Source organism: Labeo rohita, chromosome 8 (assembly GCF_022985175.1).
Source record: "Labeo rohita strain BAU-BD-2019 chromosome 8, IGBB_LRoh.1.0, whole genome shotgun sequence".
Lineage (NCBI taxonomy): Eukaryota > Metazoa > Chordata > Actinopteri > Cypriniformes > Cyprinidae > Labeo > Labeo rohita.
Window position 1 is genome coordinate 28,491,366 of NC_066876.1, and position 26,493 is coordinate 28,517,858.

General features: G+C 34.0%; 2 protein-coding genes across 3 annotated transcripts in view; one reads left to right on the plus strand and one right to left on the minus strand.

Moving 5' to 3' along the window:
- Positions 1–3,128, minus strand: part of LOC127170352 (netrin-G2) — a 97,496-nt gene extending 94,368 nt beyond the window's left edge. The window contains exons 1-2 of one of the 2 annotated variants that reach the window (XM_051118237.1): positions 2,491–3,128; positions 869–1,459 (exon numbers count right to left, since the gene is read on the minus strand). In XM_051118237.1, coding sequence (XP_050974194.1) covers positions 869–1,105 — 237 coding nt within the window. In that variant the 5' untranslated portion in view covers positions 1,106–1,459; positions 2,491–3,128. The remainder of the gene's footprint in view (positions 1–868; positions 1,460–2,490) is intronic. The other variant, XM_051118236.1, reaches the window with a different exon arrangement.
- Positions 3,129–4,527: 1,399 nt separating this feature from the next.
- med27 (mediator complex subunit 27) overlaps positions 4,528–26,493 on the plus strand; it is an 82,615-nt gene continuing 60,649 nt past the window's right edge. Inside the window, exons 1-2 of the mRNA XM_051117471.1 lie at positions 4,528–4,753; positions 5,142–5,286. Coding sequence (XP_050973428.1) covers positions 4,551–4,753; positions 5,142–5,286 — 348 coding nt within the window. The 5' untranslated portion in view covers positions 4,528–4,550. The remainder of the gene's footprint in view (positions 4,754–5,141; positions 5,287–26,493) is intronic.

The following is a 26,493-nucleotide window of genomic DNA, read 5'->3' on the forward strand; positions in this document are numbered from 1 at the left end:
AGCATTTCTCTGTCAGATCTTAGTGTAATATTAGATTTCTTTGCTGTCTTTTATCCTCTCTTTCCAAAAATAAACACAGCCCAACTATATTTATGTCTGGTTATTTGCCTTTTTAAAGGGACAGTACAGCTAAAAATGACATTTTGTCATCATTTATTCACCTTGATGTCATTCCTCTAAGATTTTTTCTTCTGTGAAATGCAAAAGAAGATATTTTGAAGAATGTTGGTAACCAAACTGTTTGAGTTCCGATTCTCTTCCGTTATACAGTCAGAAAATATAATGGAAGTGAATTCTTAAAAACGGTGTTTAACAAATAAAAGGAATTTATAGTGATATATATATATATATATATATATATATATTTTTTTTTTTTTTTTTTTTTTACAAAGAAAGTGAATAGGAAGTAGAACATTCTTCAAAATTGTGTTCAAAAGAAAAAGATAATCATATAAGTAATTTTTTTAACATACAAATGAAGTGAATGGGAACTGAAATCTTTCGATTTCCACAGAAGAAAGAAAGTCGTACAGGTTTGGTATTACATAAAGGCAAGTAAATTAAATTATCCTTTTTGGATTCATTTCTGTCCCTTTAAAAGATTTTGATAAGCCATCTCGCATTCTGAATTTCACAGTAATGATAATCAGACTGTGTTAAACGCATGTACATGTGCTGCATTTTCTTTAGACTTTCTAAGACTTTCTTTGCTACGAAGCTTTTAAGTTCCACTGAAAATCCATCAAACTCACACTATCATAAATAAACATGATTGCAAACTATATTTGCATGGAAACACAAGCTGTTCCAGTGGAACAGATGTAACTGACAAGGCGGCAGAGCCAAAAGTGATCCAGTCCAAACTCACCAGAGTGCAGAACCTCTCCGGTGGGTTTCCACATGTGATGTCGGGAGGCTCCACTCTAATCTGCATGTACTCCTTCATGGACATGGGTTTGGGCTGGCAAGCGTAATATTCCCATGTTGGTCCATCGTCTGTGCTGACCAGCGACTTACAGATATCGTACTGGCCGAGAGTCAGAATAATGCACTGTAAGAGCAGGAGCGCCTGTGAGAGCATGGCACTGGATGGGTCCATGGGCATGAGAGAAAGGCAAGGGGTGCCACAGCTTTTAGGAGTATCAGCATGGAAATTATTTAGATTGCAGAATTTCTGATATCCGTCATGATGCCAAAAGGGCAAAGTCTAGTCCTCAGTGGAAAGCTGTGTGTGAGTTACTGTAAAACGTGTTTACGCTGAGGTGTAATTTTAGATCTCTTTTGACATCTTCAAAATTCAAAGTTTAGTATCTGTACGTGTCAAATGAATACAAGTGAAAAGATGAGTATCACTACAGTTCAGAGACATGAAGTGCATTTAGTGGTTCATGCACAATCAGATGCCTGGTGTCAGAGTCCAGTCGAAGATTCATGAGCTGTTTCATTTCTGATGTGCTGCCTAGGAAATAGGAAAAAACAAACAGAAATAAGCAATATATTTATATATTTAAGTACATAGTTACCTAACATACAGTAAAATATATTTTAAAAGACAATGCATGCAATTGCATTATGTATTTTTAGCAAGGTGTTATGTATACTTCTAAGATAATTTTCATCAAAATGATGCCTTATGTTTTATATGAAACATTTATTGCATTATTTTGGTATTATTTGCTGCTCTGATGGTGTTTAGTCCTTGTTTGGGTAATAATGTGCGGTGTTTTAAGTTTTCACAGGTCACAGTCGATTGAGATACAGGTTATGGTTACTTTAAAGTCACCATATGGTATTATATCATACAGCTGTGCTTTATCAGTATATTTTATAGAAAAAATAGATTTTAAAAGCTAGAATAGGTTGGTCTACTAAGATAATATGTACACAGATAGGAAGTGTAAATTCTGAAATTCTGGAAACCACAGCTGCCAGTATTGCCACCACAATTTTAATAGCTATTTTTCATTAAGTAGCGAACTTTCATAAGAACCTGCTACTTTCTTCAAGTCCACATCTTCCTTTATGCAGTAGCCTAGATGATAAACTTTCACACTTCGACTTTGCAATGGAAATCTTTTTTTATATATGTAATTTAAACGCTTAAGTAGGTCATCCGAACGGGACATGTTCCAAAAGAATGCGATTTATTAAATTCTATTATGACGTAAGATGAAATGCACGAATTTTATTACACAATGTTACTGTATTTATTTGAAAATAAAACCGCGATTAGAAATGCAAATACATAACTAAAGAAATTATCAAACGAATTGTTAGAAAACTGAGCAAGTTTAGTTAAAAGCACTTTTCCCAGAGCACCCGGAAATGTATACTAGACAATAACCTAGTTCTCATAAGCTGAAGTTACTTGAATTCATCAGAGAGCATCTTCTGAAATGCTCTCCATGTTCTTAGCGCTTACAAGAGGTTTAGAATATTCAATGACCAAAATACTTAGACTGAATAAGTAACACAGTTGAGTAACCTTACCTTGGTTCCAGAGATCAGCACCTTTACTGTTCCCAGATGAATTTCTTCTGTATAAACTCTCTCTCTCTCAGTCAGTTCCTTGCCATATCACTTGAGATGGATGAGAAACACATGCACACGTTACTCCTCTCCGTAGATCACAGCAAACGCTTTCTCCTTCGTGCTTTCTTCGGCTGGCACGTAGTTTGTTGGAAAGCATTCTAGATAGATGCCCTACATCCAGATTGCTTCGAAGCGAATCATGTATTGCCTGAAAAACGTGCATTTAAAGTTTCGGTTCCTGTCCCTGCCTTCATTGATGCCTCTTGTCCTGTGCGCTCAAGGACAGACTTCAGAGTACTACACCTCCCATTCCCATCCTGTCTTATTCCATCCCCGCTCCTGCTCCATTCACTCTGCCTCTTCTACTGTAGCTCTCTATTTGCGCATCGCAATATCTGACTTTCATTTGTCTTTCGCAGACCTCGATGAAAATACTTTTGGCCACTGCCAAAACTGCCTGCCTTGCCTAGTCTAACTAGTGTGGATCAGAAGTTTATCTACGGGCTTGAAGAGCTGAACCGTCCCAGCAGAAGATGAGGCAGTCCGCCCCGCTTAAAGAGACAGATCAGAGGCTGAGGATTCCCAGTCTCCTCTCACCGCGTACTACACGTTTAACAAGTCAGACACGCACACAATATACAATAGTGTCGGTGAAAATGTTAAGGTATTACTGCGGTAAAACTGTGGTAACTTGTATTAATAAATAAAGGAATAAATAACACATAATAAAATGACAGAAAAACACTGAAACCTTCATCTGTCGTTACTGTGCATTTTGGCGGAGACTGTGGTGAATGGAATGGAACTCAAAATAGATTAATCAAACATTTATGTATTTATTCATTTAAAAGAGGTGTTTAATCCTCAGAAAATCAAACATTACTTATTTATTTTATATTATATTTAATTTTATTATTATTATTTTTTGTATTAAATGGTCAGTGAAAAGAGGTATTTAATGTTAATTTAATATTACATTTAAAAAAATATATATGTATTTATTTATTTTATTTTTTAATAAATGGTCAGTGAAAAGTGGTATTTAATCCTCAGAAAATTAAAAAAAATATATATGTATTTATTTATTTTATTTTTTAAGAAATGGACAGTGAAAATAAGTTTTTAATCCTCAGAAAAACAAACATTATTTATTTTTTAATTTATTTATTTTTCTATTTATATTTTGTTTTATTTTATTATTTTATTTTTTTAATAAATGGTCAGTGAAAAGAGGTGTTTAATCCTCAAAATATCAAAAAAACAATGTATTTCTTTTATTTTCTAATAAATGGTCTGTAAAAAGAGATGTTTAATCTTCAAAATTTTATTTAATTATTTATTTAATAAATGGTCAGTTAAAATATATTTATATATTTTTAGTTAAAATTATTTATATATAATTTTTTAGTGTTTAATCCTCAGAAAAATGCTGATCAACAATGTCCGGAGGTCCAACTAAATTTTATACTTATTTTTATTCGATTTATGAGGTGTGCAATAAATATTATATAGGCTACAAACAAATTAATAAACAACTCGTTTAAAACCAAAACGTATTGCAGGTAACGTGGTTGCACATTTATCCTAAATGAAACTTTTACTCGAAAGGTCTCTGGTGATTTTAAATGGTTTAATGCCGTTTGTGTCGTCAAATGCTGCTGTCCATGGTTTAGCCACCCGAACACGATGCCGTGCACCGCCATGATAGTCTAATTTTGACGTGTAAGTTGAAACATTGAACAGAAATAGTGAGTTTTCGCTTACGAGCGAGATATTAGTTTAAAACAGAAATTAGATGTGCAAAACTCAAAACTGCAACTTTGCAAAACTTTCAGCTTATTGTAGCTCATTAAAGAATAAAACGTGTTTCTATCAATCATTTTGCTTGTGTTAGACAACGACGTTTACAAACGGTACTACATATTTTCTCATCGCGCCCTGTTGGAAACTACAAATCCCGTCATCCCTTCAGCGTCTGTGACGTCACTCGAGCGCCAGTGTTTGCGGACGCAGAAGTCATGGCGGACGTTATGAATGTTGGTGTGAATTTAGAAGCGTTTTCTCAAGCGATTAATGCCATCCAGGCTCTTCGATCGAGTGTCACCAGGGTGTTCGACTCTCTTAAAGATGGGATGAAAAATAAGGAGACCCTTGAAGGGCGGGAGAAAGTCTTTATAACTGAATTCCAAGATAACTTACAGTCAGTCAATCGCGATTTAAAGTGAGTTAATGTCTGACCATTCACTAACCGTGTGAAATGTTACAGTAACAATAGTCACTTTAAAAATGCAAGTGTTATTGTAATAAACCATGGTAACATGGTGCTACCCAGTGCTGTCAACATGAAAAGCGATTATGGCAAATTCTGAAATTCCATATTGATTTCTTATGTTTTAAATGTATTATGTTATTCCTAAATAATGACTGACGTCTTTTTAATTATGGCTGAGAAAGTCCAAATAGCTTGATTTCAGCTTGTCTTTGGGAACCTAATTGAAATTATGTAATCATGTAGTGTAATTTTCATGAGTGAAGTGTGACATTGGTTTCATTATGTATGTTAAACATATCAGCCATACCAGTCTGACTTTTGTTTCTCGTTTCTTCAGTGAATTGGAGCGTCTCAGCACTTTGGTTGGCAGGCCGTCGGAGAGTCACCCCTTACACAACAGCGGACTGCTCAGTTTAGACCCCGTACAGGACAAAACCCCTCTGTACAGCCAGCTGCTCCAGGCTTACAAATGGTCCAATAAAGTAAGTTGTCAGCATTTTGCTGTTTTACTTTGCTTTATAGCTTCTATATGCAACATGCACAGGTGATTTAAAAGGAATATGATGAAATCTAAGTGATGTGTAAGTGATGAATGTTCTAAATGGTCTATTCAGACTTCAGCCATACGACACTCTAGAAATATGTTCAAAACTGAATGATGTATAAAAGGGTCACCTTGATGTAGTCCAGGGTTTCCACGGTCTTGGACAATGTTAAGATGTTTTTTCCAAGCCTTGAAAAAGGTATATATTGTTCAAAATCAGGGGTTGGTACGGTTTTCAAGATTTAAAAATAACCACTTTCTATTTAATATATTTTAAAATGTAATTAATTCCTGTGATGCAAAGCTGATTTTTCAGCATCATTACTCCAGTCTTCAGTGTCACATGATCCTTCAGAAATCATTCTAATATGATGATTTGCTGCTCAAGAAACATTCATTATCAGTGTAATATTTTTGTGGAAACCATCCTATGTTTTTTTTTTTTTTTTGTTTTTTTTGTTTTGTTTTTTTTAAGTGTTCTTTGATCAATAGAAAGTTCACAAGAACAACATTTATTTGAAATATAAGTGTTTTGTATTTTATGTTATTGCTGGTCTTCACTCGTCATGAATAAAAATAGAATTTCTTTCAAAAAAATTATTTCTGTCCAAAGTTTTAAATAGTATATGAATAGTAATCATAAATTATTGGAAAGGTAATTTTAAAGTCATCAAACTGTCTTAAATTCTCACTGGTAAAACTTTCGGTAGTACACTGCCAAGATTTTTTATTTTGTTTAAAGAAGTCTCTTCTGCTCACCAAGCCTGCATTCATTTAATCTAAAATACAGCAAAAGCAGTAATATTGTGAAATATTTTTAACTATTTGAAATGACTGCTTTCTATTTGAATATATTTTCAAAGCTAAATTTTTAGCATCATTACCCCAGTGTTCAGTGTCACATGTTAATTCTAATATGCTGCTTTGCTGTTCAAGAAACATGTATTATTATTATTTTTAATATCAATATTTAAAACAGTTGAGGACATCTTTTTCAGGATTATTTGATGAATAGAAATATCCAAAGATCAGCATTTATCTGAAATAAAGATTTTGTAACATTATACACTATACTATTCAAAAGTTTGGAGTCAGTATAATAAATAGATAATGAAATTATAGAAATTTATACTTTTATTTAGCAGGGATACTTTAAATTAATCAAAAGTGATGATAAAGGCATTTATAATGTTACAAAGGATTGCTATTTAATATAAATGCTGTTTTTTGTTCAAAATCAAATAAACCTGAAAAAAATTCTACTCAGCTGTTTTCAATATAGTAATAATAATACAAAATGTTTTTTTGAGCAGCAAATCAGAATATTAGAATTGTTTTTGAAGGATCATGTGACTTATGAGTAATGATGGTAAAAATTCAGCATTGAAATTACAAGAATAAATTACATTTTAAAATGTATTCAGATAGAAAACAGTTGTTTTAAATAGTAAAAATATTTCAAAATATTTCTGTTTTTGCTGTACTTTGCATCAAATAAATGCAGGCTTGGTAAGCAAAAAAAAATAAAAAAAATTATTTTTCAAAAACTTTTGATTGGTAGTGCATTTAATATGTGTCAGTTGTAAAGAGTGATTTCTCTCCAGTGTTTAAAAATGCAGTAGTAGTAACTGAAGAGTCACTTGAATATTAAAACATGAAGGACAAAAAGGTGTTTTTTTTTTTTAGTGCGTAGTGGTTTTTGACAGTATCAGTGCATGGTTGCCAGATTGGGAAGATTATAAAACACTTGGCAGAAAATGTGTCGATTTACAAGAGAAGCTCTCAATGAGTGATTTAAGCTCTAGACACCTGGCAGCTTCAAGCGTGAAAGCTAGTGGAGGCTTCTTACCAATGAAAGACGATGCAAATGTCAAAATTAAATGTTTTCAGGATCAATAACCAGTGGGAAAATATCACAAGCTTTTATGCTTAATGAATTAAGAGGAGCAGAATTCATAGTCATGATTAAAATATGACTTATCATGCAGTCCTGGTCTTTGATATGCAATCAAAGATGCACATTGTAGTTTCTTTGGGTTCTGCGTAGTGAAATAGTAGCAAAGTGAACAGATGTGTAGCATCACATAGTTGAAAAAGTGTATTTTGCATTCACTGTAAATTGGAGGTGTTGGCCAGAGCCTGTGGACATTGGACATTGCATTGGTTTGTCTTCATTTAGTTTTAAAAGTTGCTTCATATCCATTCATGAATTCCAGACGAACACCACAGTGGTGTCATAAAGGGCGTCAGACTCAGGTGAGACATGGAATTGAATATCATCTTGCATCTAATAATGCTTTAACACTATAGTCAAGAGGAAGCAGGTCTACAGTTTGATGATCTAATTCGCAGTGCATCAATGAGACGCATTATAGCTTGTATCTGTGATTTGCTTAAAGCAATGTGAGAAGTTCCAAATGTAAAAAAGCTTGCCAAGTCGGTCTGCCTAATTTGACAGAAAATAGAGTTGTGTTACTTCTTGCCTAGTAAATCTTCTTTTGTTCCTGAAAAAGCTGTAAAATTCTGTTCTCTTTGGATCAAGGTCCTCGAGCGAATCCTCTCAATAGAACGCGCACCACGTCTTGCCAGAAGAGCACACACTTGAGATTCAATAGATGTGGGTGTTCTCACAGCAGAACCAACATTTGCTCAATATCCATTACGGCTGAGTGCTTTGACTTCTTTTGATCTTGAGTAGGTCTTCTGTCCTAAGTGTTATTGAACAAGATTTGCTATTCTTACTGTAAATGCAATTTCACAGGATGCCTGCGCTCTGTTCTTGAGTTCTTTGATGCTCTGCCCTTAGGTGATGCAGGTAGCATTATGATAGACCAGGAAACACACTCTTTATTTGTTTTTTGGAAACACTGCACAAAGCTACAGTTTGATTCTTAATTTTAAAGGGTTTAAGTAATAGGTTATTAAAGGGTGAAGAGTGTTTTGCAGTTCCAGATCACCTGTTCAGGTTTTCTGCATGAATTGGCAAATGTGTCACAGGCTTTTTTGGTGCAGAATAACTGGGGTTAAAGTGCTCAATCAATAGCAGCTACTCATCAGTTGCTCTCTCCACACCATGTACGCAGGTCAGTTTCCTTGAACAAAATCAGATCTTTTCAACATTGCTATTGCACAGAAAAGCTCTTGAAAGATCACTGGTAGGAGTCTTTTTTTTAATCATTCAAATAAATGAAACTTTGTTTCTTCTTGCCCAGAGGTTCTTTTATTGACATTTTTTTCTTTCCCTTTTTCCAGCTTGTGCATCCCTTTCTGTGTCCGTATTCTTTTTTTATGGAATGCACAATTGGTGCCATATTGGTTATCAGGTTTATTTATTTATGAATTGGCATTCACCTAATAGACCTGCGACAGTTTTAAAAAATGATTTTCTATTTTAATATGTGATGCAAAGCTGAATTTTCATCAGACGTTACTCCAGTCTTCAGTGTCACATTATCCTTCAGAGATTATTATAATATGCTGATTTATTACTTTTATTATCAATGTTGGAAACAGTTGTGCTGCTTGATATTTTTTTGGAACCTGTGATTCTTTTTTTTTCAGGATTCATTGATGAAATGAGTGCTGTTCTTTTTAACTTTTTATTTATTAAAGAATCATGAAAAAAGTGCCAACAAAATATTAATCAGCACAACTGTTTTCAACATTGATAATAAATCAGCATATTAGACTGTTTACTGATGGGTCATGTGACACTGAAGACCGTAATAATGCTGAAAATTTAGCTTTGCATCACAGAAATAAATTACATTTTAAAATATAGAAAAGTTGTTTTACATTGAAATAAATTTTACAATAATACTATTTGTTTTTCCTCTGGATTTTTGATTGAATAAATGCAGCCTTGATAAGCATAATATACTTCTTTAAAAAGACATTAAAAATCTTACTCATCCCAAACTTTTGAATGGCTGTTTATAGGTAACTGTATAGTTAAAAAAAATATAAGTGAACTTATTCAACTTCTTTGAGTTTAATGTGATGTACTAAAATTAAAACAATTTGTTTTATTATTATAGACATTATATTAACTATATAGACATTTAAAAAATAAAATAAAAAATATCAATTAAAAAGCGCAAAAATTACTACTAAACTAAAATTCTACAACTAAAATTACAATGAAAACTGAAAAAAGAAAGAATTTGACAATTTTGACCCATATAATGTGTTGTTGGTTATTGCTACAAATATACCCGTGCATCTTACGGTCACAAATAAAAACTGTAATAGTATCTCAATAATATTAACACTGCTTGTAATTTGTTTGCTTTTTCTTCACTTTTTTTCAATTCGATTTAGTGCCGCTAGTGGTGCAGAAATTACCTGCTTCACTTTTAATGGTTGTGAAAGCAATACATTTTAGTTTAGATTAAAGTTGACTGATGAATTGCATAATTCAACCAAGGAGTCAAGTAGGGATGCTCCGATCTGCCTTTTCTGCCTCCGATACCGATTCTGATACCTAGGGATCGATATTGGCCGATACCGATATCGATACCGATCCGATACCAGTGAAGGTTTTTTTTTTTTTTCATTTAAATAAATGTAGAATTTATATATCTCTTTGTGGAACTGATAATCATTCTTTCACAATCTGCTAAATACAAACTGCTTCATTATAAAGAAAAATAAAATAAAAAATATGAAAAAATATATGTATATTCATAATCTATGACAAAAATGTATCATAAACTATGTTAGTGGATAACTCAGCAGCAAAAGTTATTCTAGAAAAATCAGTGCACTGTGGGGAAAAAAAAAAAAAAAAAACATTTTGTGGGGAACAAATAAAGTGTTGCACTAAATCTGGTAAAATACTACACATTGCTACTTGTAGTATTATAAAATCCATTCATGAAAAACAATGTATTTATTTATAAGTTGTGCGGAATGATGCGCTTAAAGCAACACAGCACGCAGCACTTTGCATTAAAAGGTTCAAAACACAGAGGAAAGAGAAATTTATGCATAGTTTATTATATCTGTGCGACAGTTTATTGAGCCTTTCTTTTAACAGTTTTAAATTTCAGTTACTGTGCGCGTTAAAAACTATAGTCTTTTTATTTAAAAAAAAAAAAAATAGTCTAAAAAATTGTTTACTCTCGTTTTTTGGTCTCGCAGACACCCGGTAGCAAGTAAAACAACATTAAACTCCGGCAAGATAAAGTCTTTTCATGCGAAATCATAGACGTTTATCCACAAATCAAGCATAATAATGGGAAAACAGAATGATCTTGGAGAGAGCTTTACCAAACTGACTGTCGTAACCGAACACGACCAGGGTTTGAAGGCTGAATGAATGACTGCAACAGCGAAGAGAAGAGTTTGTGTGAACTTTAATGTAAGGACTTAAATATTCCTATGTACCTCACATTAAGCTTTTGTATGGCTTCAGAAGACATGGAATATAGTGCACGAAAACGTTATTGTGCTTTATAATGCTTTTATGCAGCTTAACGGTAACACAGAATAATATGCACAATATCGGATTTGGATCGACCCTCTATGACCGATACCCGATCCAACAAAGAATGGCAGTATCGGAACCGATACCCGATATGAAGATCGGATCGGCGCATCCCTAGAGTCAAGTCACTTTATTTTGAGGTTGTTTCAAAGCAGCTTCACAGGAAAGTAAAGGAATAAATGATGCTTGCCTCATCAACTGTGAGAGGACTTTATTTGAGAAAGTCAACTAGTTTAAATGTGGTTTCATATAAACTTTTAAGGTCAAAACTTTTCTGCACTTTTTCCAGTTTGAAAACCTTAACCAAGTGTCTGTATTCCACTGGTCTCATTAGAGTAAGCTGGTACTGCATCTGGATGGTTTGTGAGCTTCCTCTGCCCTTTGAGTGGTAGGCCAGCTGTTTTCCCACACTCTTGAGGGTCAGTGCGTTACAGCAGGATTAGGTGTGTCTGGGCCGGTCGGTGTGCGGGCAAACGTGGGCGTGAGGCCAAACCGAGCCTCTCTGCAGAAGTATTGATGCTTCTGTGCTGTCTGCCCAGACAGCACCACCCCCGCCCCACTGTAAACACGATCGATGCGGACGTTTCCGCCATGCAAATCACCCCAGGATTAATGCACTTGGTGCCTTTAGTGAGGCTGTTTTTGGCCATTGTCTCCTTTGAGCCAGTTTTTCGGTCTGGTGGCCCGTCAGCCTGCGGTGTGGGCATCAGATATCAGTTAGTATTTAGGGTTAGATTTTGGAGTTTTATTGTTCAGTATGATCATTGTTATACCAATAAAGAATCATTATTTTTTAAATTAAAAGTGGTGATAAACTCATGCACTGCTGTTCAAAAGTTTGGGAAAAGTAAGATTTGTAATGTTGTTTTTTTTTTTTTTTTTTTTTTTTTTTTTTTTTTTTTTTATAAAGAAGTCTCTTATCCTCATCAAACTTCCATTTATTTGATCAAAAATACAGAAAAAAGTATTTTTTATATTCTAAATATTATTGCAATTTAAAATAAGTGTTTTGTTATTTTACTATACTTTAAAATAAATTGTATTTCTGTGATGCAAAGCTGAATTTTCATCAGCGAACGTGTCATACTTTTTCTGGATTTTTTGAGTAATAAGTTAAAAAGAACAGCATTTATTCAAAATAGAAAGCTTTTCTAATAATCTAAGTCTTTATTATCATTTTTTTTTTTATCAATTTAACAACCTTGCTGAAAAAAAAAAGCAATGTAACTTTGAACAGTAGCTTATATTGTTACAAAAGATTTCTGTTTTTAATAAATGCTGTTCTTTTTAATGTTTTATTCATGAAAGTATCACATCATATATTTATGTTTTTTATATATTTTATATATTCCAAAATTGATAATAAATCAGCATATTAAAATGATTTCTGAAGGATCATGTGACACTGAAGAGTAATGATGCTGAAAATTCAGCTTTGCATCACAGGAATAAACTCTATTTTAAAGTATATTTAAAAAAAAAACAGTTTTAAATTGCACTAATATTTTAAAATATTACTGTTCTTTTTTAATCAAATAAACGCAGCCTTGATGAGCAGAAAACAACATTAAAAATCTAATCTTAAACTTTTGAACACCAGTGTAACTGTGGTACAAAAGAAAGTATGTAAGATTTATTTTCCTTTCCTATAAGTGGACTTCTGAGGGAAAAAAAATAAAGTAAAAAAAATTTATAAAATGTCCTTAAAAGAGACAAGTGACCCCAAAACATTTGAGTTGTAGTAAATTATGGTGCAGATTTGTGTGTGTGTGTGTGTGTGTGTGTGTGTGTGTGTGTGCGTGTGCGTGTGTGATTTCATCCTGGCATCTTTACAATAATGTACGTTTCACAGTTGCACCTTTGCCAAAGACTATCTTGTAATAGTGCTAATTGCATTTTTAGTGAGTGTGTAATTTGTTCAAATGCTAAAGTGTGTTAAAGTTGGTCCAGTTGGATTTGAGAGTGAATAGATCAACAGTTAATTAAAGGAAAACATGTTTTGCCTTTGGCTATTAGCTGTCACTCACCCTCATTATGTCCTGATGTGTTTTGTCTTAGGAATCTCAAGGTCCACTTCTTCCTGAGGCCTTAGTTTTTTTTTTTTTTTTAATGTGAGAAGCATATTAAAGTAAGAAAATATTAAGTACAAAATACAGCAGGGAAATTTTGAAACTAAAAACGATGAAGCTACTTTTTTCAAGATCACTTGACCAGCTTTTGTCCCACAGTGTTGGACAGCATTGGTATTGCTGCTTCTCTCTACAAAAGTCTTAAAGGAGAAGTCCACTTCCAAAACAAAGATTCACATATAATGTACTCACCCCCTTGTCGTCCAAGATGTTCATGTCTTTCTTTCTTCAGTTGTTAAGAAATTGTTTTTTGAGGGAAAACTTTTCAGCATTTTTTTTTTTCTTATAATGGACGGATATGGTGCCCTGATTTTGAGCTTCCAAAATGTAGTTTAAATGCGGCTTCAAACAATCCCAAATGCGGGGATTGAAGAAAAAGCTTTCTGACACTTTTGATTTCTTTGCTCACAAAAAGTATTCTTGTAGTTTTATAACATAACTGATGTCACTTGGGCTATTTTAACAATGTCCTTACTACGTTTCTGGGCCTTGAACGTGGTCGTTGTGTCGCTGTCTATGCAGGGTCAGAAAGCTCTTGGATTTCATCAGAAGTATCTTAATTTGTGTTCTGAAGATGAACAAAGGTCTTACAGGTTTGGAATGACGTGAGGGTGAGTAATTAATGACAGAATTTTCATTTGGGGTAACTACCCCTTTAAGTTTCCATTTATCATAGGATCTTCCCGACTGTATGACTTTAGAGTCTGTTTCATTGTCAGTTGGAAGCCCATCTTGAGAAACGACTGTTTCATGACAGTTATATTTAAAACATGGCTGTGCTTTGTCAGTACAACATAGATGTCAGGGTGCACAGAGAGACATTTAAGCACCTGCTTATCCCTGTATCTTTGCACAGTTAAGACATCAAGCTGTTATTTTGTCATCTATAAATACTCGAGCTCCCCTAGTGCCAGCAGACCCGGGCCTGCCAGGAGCACATGAATTATGTGACATTCCATTTTTTGCAGAAATGTTTCATGATTTTAATCTCTGTTTAAGCTGAGAGTTTATTTTTGTGTCTCATGGGTTAAAACTTGGGTAGAGTGAAAGTACACCCGTTGACTTAGTTCTCTGAAAAACCCTTCTCTGAACATTAGAAACATTAGACACAATGAAAAGACATTCATGAGGTTTCAGCCCCATATTATTATGTTAAAGACAAAAAAGGAGCATAAAGATAGTCCATATGACTTGATATTGGATATATGGTATATGGAATCATATGCACTATAAAATAATTGGTGAGTTGGGAAATCTGCTTGTTGCAATGGTTATTTTTGGTTTCTGCCCACCATATTTTTACACTTTATTAGATTACAAGTAACAATATGCAAATGTACTTCCCATTTAATGAAGCCAAAGCCTCAGGAAGGAAGAGACCTTGAGATTTCTGGAGCCAAACACATCAGGCAATAAGCGATGGTGAGTGACAGCTAGTAACCAAGGGCCAAACATGTTTCCCTTTAATTGTCTTTCGTATAACATGCGAGCATGCATCATGAGTGAAAGAAACTCTGTGAGTAAAATGAGGCACAGGCTTCGTTGACTTTCACAAAGTCACTTTGCCAACGGCGCTCTGATATTCTTCTTCTTAAGCGACCGGCTTGCACAACTGGACAACTAATGAGATCAAAAGATTAAGAAGCAGAAATTAGCCCCACTTGTGTGAAATTGCTAAGGTTGTAATTTGCTTATGTATTAAAGAAAAATCTCTGTTCTTTGGACATGGACTTTACAATGAACCTTTACATAAGCAGTCACTTCATTCAGATTGGATGTAATCTCGAAGAAATTCCACATTTGACTTCCTTCTAGAACATGGAGAGAATTCAAATCATATTCATACAGTTGAGCCAGCTCAGACAGCGCTAAGACTCCTGATGAGCTGCGGGAACAGTGTAGATGTATTTTATTTTTTATTTAATTCCTGCTATATTATATCCACCAAGGCTGCTGATGCTAACGCCAGTAAAATTTAACTTTTTTCGTTATGATTTATTTTATTTTACTTTTGTAAATATTATTTTTGTATTTTGCACTGCAAAAAAAATGCAGTGAAATACAGTGAAAGTCAGTATTGAATTTATTTTACTTTTATAAATATTATTTACAAAAAAAAAAAAAAAAATAATTAAAATGCACCTTTTATTTAAAAAATGTATAGGATATTTATAGGATATTTCAGCCAAAAATAAAGATTTTCATATTTTCATTTTTCTTTTTTCAGTGAAACAATATTTTAATTTAATAGTATAGTTCATTTAATACATTTTTTCAGTAAAACACTTTTCGAACAATGTTTCTTTTTTTGTTAATACAATGAAAGTCAATATTGTATGAAACATACAATAGGACTACATTTCTCAGAATTGCATTTTTAAGTCAGAATTGTGAGACAAAAAGTCACAATAACCTTTTTTATTTTTTATTTTTTTTATTCAGTGCTGGAAACGAGCTTCTATACAATATTGACTTTCATTGTATTAAGAAAAAAAGAAACATTGTTCAAAAAGTTTTACTGAAAAAATGAAAATCATGCAGGTTTGGAACAACATGAAAATGAGTAAATGATAAAAAATGTTAATTTTTGGCTGAACTATTCTATAATTTTTTTTTTTTTTTGTTAATACAGTGAAAGTTAATATTGTATGGAAGCTCATTTTCAGCACTGAATAAAAAAAATAAAAAAGCACTGAATAAAAAATAAAAAGTTGTTGCGACTTTTTAATCTCACAATTCAGACTTTTTTTTTCCTTAAAATTGTACTTTTTTTTTTTTTCTCACTACTGCGAGTTTGTACTTTCCAGTTTATTTTTTTCTCAGAATTGTGAGATATAAACTCACAATTGTAAGTTATGAAATCCAATATTGAGGGGAAAAAAAGACAATGTTCTCAGAATTGCACTTTTAAATCTCCTAAAAAAAAATATATAGGATAGTTCAGCCAAAAATGAAGATTCTGTTATCATTTACTCATCTTCATGTTGTTCCAAAACTGCATGATTTTCGTTTATTTTTTTATTTTATTTTTTTTTTTGTTAATACAATGAAAGTCAATATTGTATGGAAGCTTGTTTCCAACACTGAACAAAAAATAAAAAAGTTTGTGACTATCTAACAATTCTAAAAAAAAAAAAAAAGTTCACTAATGCAAGCTTGTTTTTCATAATTCAACTTTTTCTTCTCAAAATTGTGAGATATAAACCATGATGCCAAGCCCCTCGGAGGACCTTAGATGATGCCAACCCAGAAACGATAAACAGCACTACCGAATTTTGCTTTTGATTACAAGATATAATTCATTACTGTTAATAGTGTTCATTGTCTGTTTGATTACGTCATTAACTGATATTTACCGTACATCTCTGCCATATGTACGTCAACTTGACATAGTCACCACTAGTAAGCTACTACTAAATATATTGTAGAAACTTTCATTTTATATAAAGCTGCTTTGCAACGATTTGTATCATGAAAAGAGCTATACAAATAAACTTGAATTGAATTGAATAAACTTGCAATTGTGAGTTATAAAGTCTAGTTTTGAGGGGGAAAAAAAGACTATGTTCTCAGAATTGCAATTATTTTTTTTTTTTGCTTTATTAAGATGGGACAGATCATAGCTGACAAGAAGCAAAGCGGGAGAGAGAGAAGGGGGCGGGATCGGGAAAGGTCCTCGAGCCGGGATTCGAACTCGGGACACCCCTAGCGTAACGTATATCCCACAAGGTTATCAGCGCCGACTCAGAATTGCAATTTTATATCTCACAATTCTGACTTATTAATACACAATGAGAATTCTGAGGAAAAAGTCAACATTTTGAGAGAAAAAGTCGGTTCTGACTTTATTTCTCAGAATTGCAACTTTGTCACGCAATTCTGACTTTATAACTCGCAAATGCGAGTTTATATTACACAATTCTGACTTTATTCCTCACAATTGCGATATGTAAACTTGCAGTTAAAACAAGAAAGTCAGAATTTTAAGATAAAAAGTCACAATTACCTTTTTTATTTTTTTATTCAGTGGTGGGCTTCCATAAAATTGTGAAGACCAAAATGGTGAAAGAATTTACATTTTTGGATGAACTATCCCTATGGTAGTTGATTACGTGACATTCGACAAAACCATTGGTTTTTGGCATCAGTGATGTCAAACCTGAAATAATGCATCCAAGATGTCATTTTTTAAAAATAAATGTATTAAAAGAATTAACATTAATATAATTATTAATTAAAATAATTAAAATTAAAATTAATACGCAAACGTTTTTTTTAACCTAAAATCTACTTTTATGCATTTAGACCATCTTGATTTTAGTAATAGAGTTGCCACTAGGCTGGATGTCCGACAGCTATATCATAAGTCAATCCCTTGTGTCAGAGTTTATATTATGGATATTTATATATAATCACAGAGCCTGCACTAAAACTTTTTTTTATGCCCTCAAACTAATCAAAAGAATGCTGTGAATGTTGCAGAGGCTCGTGGCTTTTCACATGGTTCAATGTCCTGAACCCGTGCAGCTGGTTAGATGCTTTAATCATGTCTTGAACGAAGCTGTCAGAAGAAACAAATGGCAGGCCTCAAACCCAGAGCCCACAATAAGATCAGAGAGCGGCAGACTTGCCATCACAACATGTTTCGGCCCTGCAGTTAATGATGGAGCATGTGTCTGCCAATTGCTGTGCCAGGGAGGACTAATAGCCTGGTCAGTCTTAAAGATCAGCGTGGCGCGAAGGGACGAAAAAGGGTGGAAAAGAACGAGAAACAACTAAGAGGGGCCGGGGAAAAAGCAGCGACCTTTTGAAAATGCACTGCTCTGAGAAAAATGTTTGATGTGGTAACTTTAGCAAGCTTGGATTCCTTATTAGTTCCAAGACAAGGGAGTGTAAAGTTGAAAGAACCGTGGTCTCCGCTCGCCTCGGCCTGCTAATTCCTCATTAAAAGAGCAAGGGACAAGCGAGAACCTTTGATATATATATGTCTCTTTTTTTTTTTTTTTCTCTCCAGTGTTTGCCATTCATGAGTGAATGTTCATTTAAATTGTTTGTTTAGGAGGCCATGGGGAAATATGTGCTTTGTTTTCTGGGCATTCCAATTATTTGAAATTTAGTATGAATTAATACATGCATTAGAACAATGCATATCCTTCAGCACATAAAAGTGCTGTTTTGTATGCATGTGTGTTTTCTGGTATATATGGTTTGTAAGGATGTGTATGATGGCATAGGTACTACAGCATAACCATGGTTTATGAGGACACTTAAACATACTAAACAGTGTTTTATGAAATTGACAATTTACCAGTAGTTTCCTGTGAGGGCTAGGTTTAGGTGTAGGTTTGGGTTGGGGTGATAGAAAATACAGTTTGTGCAGTATAAAAACAGTTACGCCTATGGAGAGTTCCCATAAACCACATATGCAAGTGTGTGTGTCGGCGGCACTTCACTTCCTGTCAATTCTGATCTTTCCTATCTCAATAAAGGCAAAAAATGCCAAAAATAGATCTTTAATAAAAACTGGGTGTGTGTGTGAAAGAAATACACATGCAATGACCACAACAGGCATTATTTCAAAAATAAAATAAGAACATTACTATTATTGTGATTACAAAATTGTGACTACATATGTATTCCATCAATCCTGGGAACTAGGAATGAACTCCCGACATCTGAGCTGCTGAAGATGCAGTGGATTACATTTGTTTGTGAAGGGAATGCGCCTCCCGATCTACATAAATGCGTCTTATGTTTGCGCAAATCATCCGTGATCCTGTTTCACTTACAGCAGAGTATAAGGTTTTTTTTTTTTTTTTTTTATGAATTTCTGCAATCACCTTTCCTAATAATGTGCTAGTTAGCAAGTTTTGCGGCTAAACGCGCTAAATGCGGCTGAAGTAAACAGTCTCTCAGACCAGCACCAACACAGTGAGAACAGAGGGGCGGGGTGAGCAGAGCTCATTTGCATTTAAAGGAACAGTCCCTCAGAATGGGATGATTTTTGCAGAACTGATTTTGATAAGGTAAAAAGGGTGTTGTTTTACACTACCATTGAGAATTTTTAACCAAAGTATATTAGAGACTTTTCATTAAGACCCTAAAGAGTCATATCGACTTGTGGAAAATGGGCATCCGATGATCCCTTTAAGATCCCCTTCTTGAATCAGGCATGTGTTTTAAATCTACAAAATAATGCAGGCTTGCTGAGCAGAAGAGACTTCTTTTAAAACATTAGGGAGAGGGGGAATGGATGGGGCAGGGGTGATGGTACCCAACGGTACTTTTTTTTTTTTCTTGGTACTTTACTCTCTGTATAAAAGAATCTAAATGAATCTGTAAATGTTCTTTGCTCGTTTTCTGTAGCTGCTTTTTGAATAAATAAGGAAATGTAAGCATTAGTAACTTACAATGTTTCTATTAAATTGTTATCATGTTAAACACAAATTAAGTCATATTGAAAACATTAGGCTGCTTTTAGCCGTATGCTGGTGTTGGTTCATTTGCCGGCAATGAAACTAAATAAATAATTAAATAAATTAGCACAATAATATCGTGTATTGGCGATCTCACAGGCTGATGATAGGATGATATGAAAATTAGCATATCGCCCACCCCTACACTGAATAACAGATAACAGACAGAAATTTGGTCTTTTCGTCACAGTGAGCTGTCAGTTGACTTGAGAAGTCATCTGAACTACTTTTATGGTAGTCCTATTAAAAAAAAAACACACACACAAACACAAAAAAACCCACAAAACCCCAAGAACAACAGCATAAAGCAGACATAATTTTACGTTTAAGTGAACCGTTCCTTTAAAACTGTTTTGATATCACATGCCTCTCTTTCCTTATTCAATCACTGCCTGTAGAAACTTGTTTAAATCCAAATGGGTTTCCTGCATGGAATATGTCTCATCTCATTTGCGTTACCCATAACCCTGATTTATGAGAACCAGGCATAGAAAATACCCTAGACCTTGTGATCTCTGGCTGATATTTAAAAATTAATTAACCCCCTGACTGCAGCATTGCTGTCTCTTCCTCTCTCCGCCCGTCAATCTCTCTTTCCCTCTTCCACCTTCCCAGTCTTGAGGTGTCTGTTTTCTTTTTCTCATTGCATGGGGATTAATATTTTAATTATCGCTTGTGACTAAATTGTGACCATAGATTATGCATATGGATGTAACAGCATTTATGTAATATTTTCAGCTGCTGCTGTGTCTTGTGTCAGTTTATCCGTTTATTCAAGTTACTGATGAGCTGTTCTTGCTTGATTCAGCGCTGTAAGTCCCAGGGGTTTAGATTTATATTAAATCGCATATTTAGTTGCACTCTCTAAAGATCTAATTTGGCATTTAGCAAATGTTTTTATCCATTTTCCAGCTGCCACATTAGCTGACATCTCACTGTTTTGAAATGACACAATTTTTGGTTTTGCAACTGGCCATAGCTTTTAGAAATTGAATTATAAATTAAACAATGTTAGTATAAGTTAAATGTGATTTATATTTTGGCCTTCCCACACTCTCTACATTCTCCCAGTAGTCTACCTCTCAAAAGCTAGCAGAAGTTAGTTGTACAAATTGAGACTATTTTCCCCTCAAGGCTATGTAAAGTTTTGGGGGGGATTTTAGATAAAGATGCACTCATACAAACAGTCATTTCATCATTTTTCAGTGCAGAGTTACAAGCGGCGATTGATCAAAGAGAGTTGTTTCAACTTGTACTTAATATTCGTTACATGGTTTTGCTGTTCCCTCCTTGGCGAAGCCTTTTTGAATAGATATTGGATTTGATAGGCGTGTGCAATTAGTTGCATGGAATAATGCAGAGACGTTCGCTTGCATAAATACTAGTCCTCTAGGTCTGCTTATGGTATTAAATGCAAAAGCATCAGGAATGAGATGCACTGCAGTCGGAGCGTTGCAGAGATCTGAAAAATGGTAATGGAGGATGCCCTGTTCTCTTAAAACAAAAAAAAATTTAAAGGCCTTAAAGTATCGGAAGTTTTTAAATGTTACTCTGTTTACTTTAAGCATATACAGTTGAAGTTAAAAGTTTACATGCACCTTGCAAAATGTTAATTTGTTTTACCAAAATAAGAGGGATCATCCAAAGTGCATGTTATTTTTTGTATTTAGTACTGGCCTGAATAAGATATTTCACATAAAAGATGTTTACATATAGTCCACAAGAGAAAATGATAACTGAATTTATAAAAATGACCCCAGTCAAAAGTTTACATACACTTAATTCTTAATACTGTGTTGTTACCTGAATGATCCACAGCTGTGTTTTTTGTTTTTGTTTTTTAGTGATAGTTCCTTCAGGTCCCACAAATTCTTTTGTTTTTCAGCATTTTTGTGTATTCGAACACTTTCCAGCAATGACTGTATGATTTTGAGATCCATCTTTTAACACTGAGGACAACTGAGGGACTCATATGCAACTATTACAGAAGGTTCAAACACTCACTGATGCTTCAGAAGGAAACACAATGCATTAACAGCCAGGGGTGAAAACTTTTGAACAGAATGATGTGTGCATTTTTGCCTGAATATCATATTTTTTTCATTTAGTACTGTCTTTCAGAAGCTACAGAAGATACTTACATGTTTCCCAGAAGGCAAAATAAGTTTAATTTTCCCTGACCTTGAAATTCAAAAAGTTTTGACCCCCCCAGATCTTAAAATCATACAGTCATTGCTGGAAAGGGCTGAAAAACTAAAGAATTTGTGGGATCCGAAAGATTTTTCTGGAGAACAGCAGGGAGTTTAACTGTTCAGGACAAACAAGGAACTCATGAACAAAAAAAAAACCAAAACACACAGCTGTAGTTCATTCCAGTAACAACACAGTATTAAGAATCAAGTGTATGTAAACTTTTGAAACAGGGTCATTTTTATAAATTCAACTGTTGTGGACTATATGTAAATGTCTTTTGTGTGAAATATCTTATTCATGTCAGTACTAAAGAAAAAATAACATGCATTTTGTATAATCACTCTTATTTTGGTATAATAATTTGCAGATTCTGCAAGTTGTATATAAACTTTTGACTTTAACTGTATTTTCATCATAATTACAATTATGTTTTGTTGTGAATTACTGTATATTATTATGTACTCATTCATGGCTGCACCTTTAAGTAAAATAAAGGCAGTGTACATAATTGAATATCATATTACGTTTTTACTGCATATAGTTTTAAGCTGAAATATTTGAAAACCTAGTGTACTTTTTGTATTTACATCGTATGTAATTAATTTTGTGCTTGTACTTGTCTCCTTGCATCCGTTTATTAAGGAAAAACACATTATTTGATGAATTTTTATCATGCTCCTAAATTTTGTTAATGTACTTCTACATTTTTCAACTTTGCACATGTGTTCCTTTGGGAAAAAGTAAGCATCAAGCCCTTCATTTTTTTTTTTTTTTTTTTTAATTTATTTATTTTTTTAAAAAAAGGCATTTATAATGTTTCTAAATTTTTCTATCTCAAACCATTTGTTTTTATGAATCTATTTTTTTTATTCTAAAGATAAAATGCAAAAAAGTATAGTAGAGGATATTCTGATCAGATTAATACATACATACACAGCCTTCAAGTAAAGAGTTTCCAAAGGTTTCCTTGAAATGCATTTGCATTTGTGAACGGTCTTATTTAAAATGGGGTGTGTAACATCTCCGACTGCATTATAGCTTGATAATATTTTATAGCACCATGCAATGGTTTTTTTGCGCTTCTGTGATTGTGTCTGCTTCCAGTGAAAGAGGCTGTCTTGTTTTGTTCCATTTGACGGTGACATTGATTGTGTGTGCTTGTCCCGTGCATCCTCTCACAAGTCAGATTCTGACCCCGTGCTTTAATCTTCAACTGCCCCAATGAGATGACACTCTCAGCTGCCTGACAGCATTCTGGGTAATGCCTGTCTTGTCCTCTGAGTCTCTCTCTCTTTTGTACTCATTCTCCACTGTCCTCCACGTCTTTTGTCCTTTGCCTCAGTGTTTTTTTTTCTTCCTACTGTCTCTCTTTGAGACTCAAGGCTTTGTCTTGTAGATGTTGCATTGCGTTCCTCTAATTGACAGAAATACATAAGCCCTTTAGGGCTGGACAGCATAGTTGTTGTTTTTTGTTTTTTTTTCAGCCTTTTGACAATTTTCAGTGTATATTTTGATATTTATGTGTATAAGTCACAGAAGTTTGCAACCCATTTTACTTCTGTTATAGGATTTTCAACAAGAAAAATGTGGGATGAGACTATTTAATATGCCAGGTGTTTATTAAATGAGTGTTTTATACCAGAATTGATGCAGGTGACATTATAATAGAAAATTATGATGAGTATACATAAGAATAGGTTAAACTTTATTGAAAGAAATTTCATATGCTTACCAAGATTGATCAATTATTATTGGTGCTCAGTTATTAATGATGGTTCTTATTAGTGTTGAAGGGTTTTTGCTTCTTAATATTTTTGTGGAAACAAAGATACATTTTTTTTTTCTGGGTTCTTTGATGAATGGAAAGTTTTTAAAAAAACATTTATTTGAAATAATAATTGTAATGTCTTATGATCAGTTTAATGCAGTACTATTACTTCAAAAAAAAAACTTACTGACCTCAAACTTTTGAGTGATTTTAAAAATGTTATGGTAGTATGTACAAAAATATTAAGCAGCAAAAATATATACAGAAAAAGAAATATTTCTTGAAATTTTTTTTTTTTTTTTTTTTTTGATTTCCTATTGGCTATACAGTGGTGTTTTTATCATTATTTTAATCAATGCAAGTATTTATATTCAAACTGTTTTATATAAAATACAGTAAAAAGTATTTTATTTAAAAAAAAAAAAAAATGCATATCAGTTCTTCAGAACTGACCGTTTGAATTGAATTGAACATAATTGAATTGAATTTACCATTTCCAGTTCCAGAAATCTTATCACAGATATGTCATAAACATTCAGCATATCATCCAGTCATATTGTCAGAAGAATTTTAAATTATCGCACTCTAAAATTGTCTCTCTTTTTGTTTTTGTGTAACACTAACTACACAATTACCAGAGGCCAAAATTTAAACCAATGGTGATTGATGTGGATGTTTTTAATGCACCAAGCCACTTGACATTCAAAAACGCCTGAGCCATCTTGACGGCATCTTCTATGTGTGTGTTGTTTTTTTTCGTACCTTGTTATGTAGGCTTTTTATTTATTAGCAAGGGCTTTTTATACAGCTGGAGCCCAGCTTCCCACCGTACACACTACGCTTGTACAAGATCTGGCCCTTACCAAGTCGGCTCATTAGCTACGAAAAGGAGATTCAGTTAATTAAAATAATTCCCCGTTAACACAGCTGCTTTGGTCAGCCAAATTAAACAGGGGGAGTGCTGCGCCGTCTGCTTCTCACTCAGCGAACGTCACTCCGCTGCCTCGGAACATGGCTAATTAGCTCAATAGGAGGAATATTTTAATAGCAATTAATGAGGCACGGGCCTATGCAAGCTCTAATTTAAGAGCCCGGTTTGTGTGGGGGTGCATGCCGATGAATTCTGAAGCCTGATGAGATCGCTTTTGTCACTGCTTGTGTTACGACTGGCCTCGCTCGCTACCAGCGTGTTGCTCGCGGACTATTGATTTTCTTGAGGTTTCCCAGCAAGCTGACTGCACAGAGCAGCGGTGTTGGAGAAGATACTTTGAAGGTGTAGTTCGTCAAGCAATAAGTTGCTCATTATTAAAAGTAGTTGATTTACAATCAAGTACACCATAGAACCATAGGTGCCAATGCTAACCAATTTCCCAGTATTTGGGTCATTCTATAATTAGGGGTACATTTAGAATTTGACAACGTGAAGAAAAAAGTTTTCCTTTTTTTTCCAAAAACCCAAACATGACCTTACTAAGCTGCTTTGAAACAGTCTATATTGTATAAAGTGCTATATAAATAAACGTGATCTGTTGGAATATGTGCATAAAATACCATCTATGTTTGCTACTGTCCACTATGTTACCTTTACTGGGTAACACAGTTGACAGGTAACTTAGTTGACATTTTTAATATTTTGGGCCTATACTTAACTGAACTACTGAGCATATGGTGTGTTTAGAACTATATTTTCTTAAACAAAACATAAGTTTTAATTATTTTGTCTTGTTAAAATTTGCAGCAATAATACTTGTGTAACATTGTTGACAGTCAATCCACTCTTGACACAGGTTTGCTTGTTTAACCAATATTGGGGGAAAGAGAGAGAACAACTTCTAGTGTTTTATTCATGTGCTTCTAGAGGAAATGTCATCATACTATGCAAATTATGCAAGAATGGGACAAATCATTTCTTTTTTTGAGGGGAGGTTTTCTAGTGGGTAACTTAGTTGACAATGTTTTTTCGGACACACATAAAACAAGCTATATCACACCCAAATGTCTTGATAACCTAATCTAACTGAAGGCAAAACTATGAAATTAATTTATATTTGAGGTCATTTTCATGCTTAAATCCAGAGTAGAATGAGCAACTTTACAAAATCTGCTTTTGTTTTTGATGTCACAACTGAAGTCATATTTAGCCTCTGCAATGTGAATTTACCATGGGAACTTTGACAAAAAGTGTGCATTTTACACCTCAGAATGTGATTTTTAACGGGGGACCCCCTCGAATCGCGATTGGGCTAGCTTTGAGTAGCAGTTGGGTGGGTTTTGTTGTAAAAACCTGGCAACCCGGATGCATGCACCTTTACATAAAACAATATTATAGTGCTTCAAGTTCGTAAACCAAAATATGTCTAATAAAGCAATAAGCCCCAAGAAGCCGTGGTTTACAGTGAATTTATAACTGCTGAAGGGGTGCTGTTAGGTACGACGCGAAGCTGTTAGCTGTTATAAATTCAGCGTAAACCACGGCTTCACAGGGTTATTGCTTTTATAAAACTGTTATTCCATATACATAGCAAGGTTTCGCTTTATAAAACGGAGCAAATAAAGTGTAATGATATTAATAAAAACATTATTCTTCGGCCAAACAATGTAGTTCCTTAGAAACGGTTGTGGTTGCAACAAAGTGGTTGCTGAGCAACATACAAATTTAAACAAAGGTGTATGTTTGTAGAGTAATTTACAACAGCTTAAACCCCATCCTTCCGTAAGCCTACTCTGCTCTGATTGGTCAGCTGGCCAACCCTGTTGTAATTGGTACAGAGAGGAGTACAAAAGCGAAGTCCGCTTTTGTTTTTGATGTCGTGATTGAAATCATATTTAGCCTCTGCAATGTGAATTTACCATGGGAACCTTGACAAAAAGTGTGCTCAGCCAATCAGAATCAAGGACCTAAACTACATGTTTTATAAGTTATATTCTTTATTATTAAATGAAATATTTAGAACAACAACAGCCTCCATTAATCGACACATTCTTAGAAAATAGTGCGTTCACAGCGAATTATCAGAACCATTTCAGCAAGACGGTAGCATCGTGGTTTACCTGGAAACCTAAAGCTGCCTTAGGTATACATCACATATTA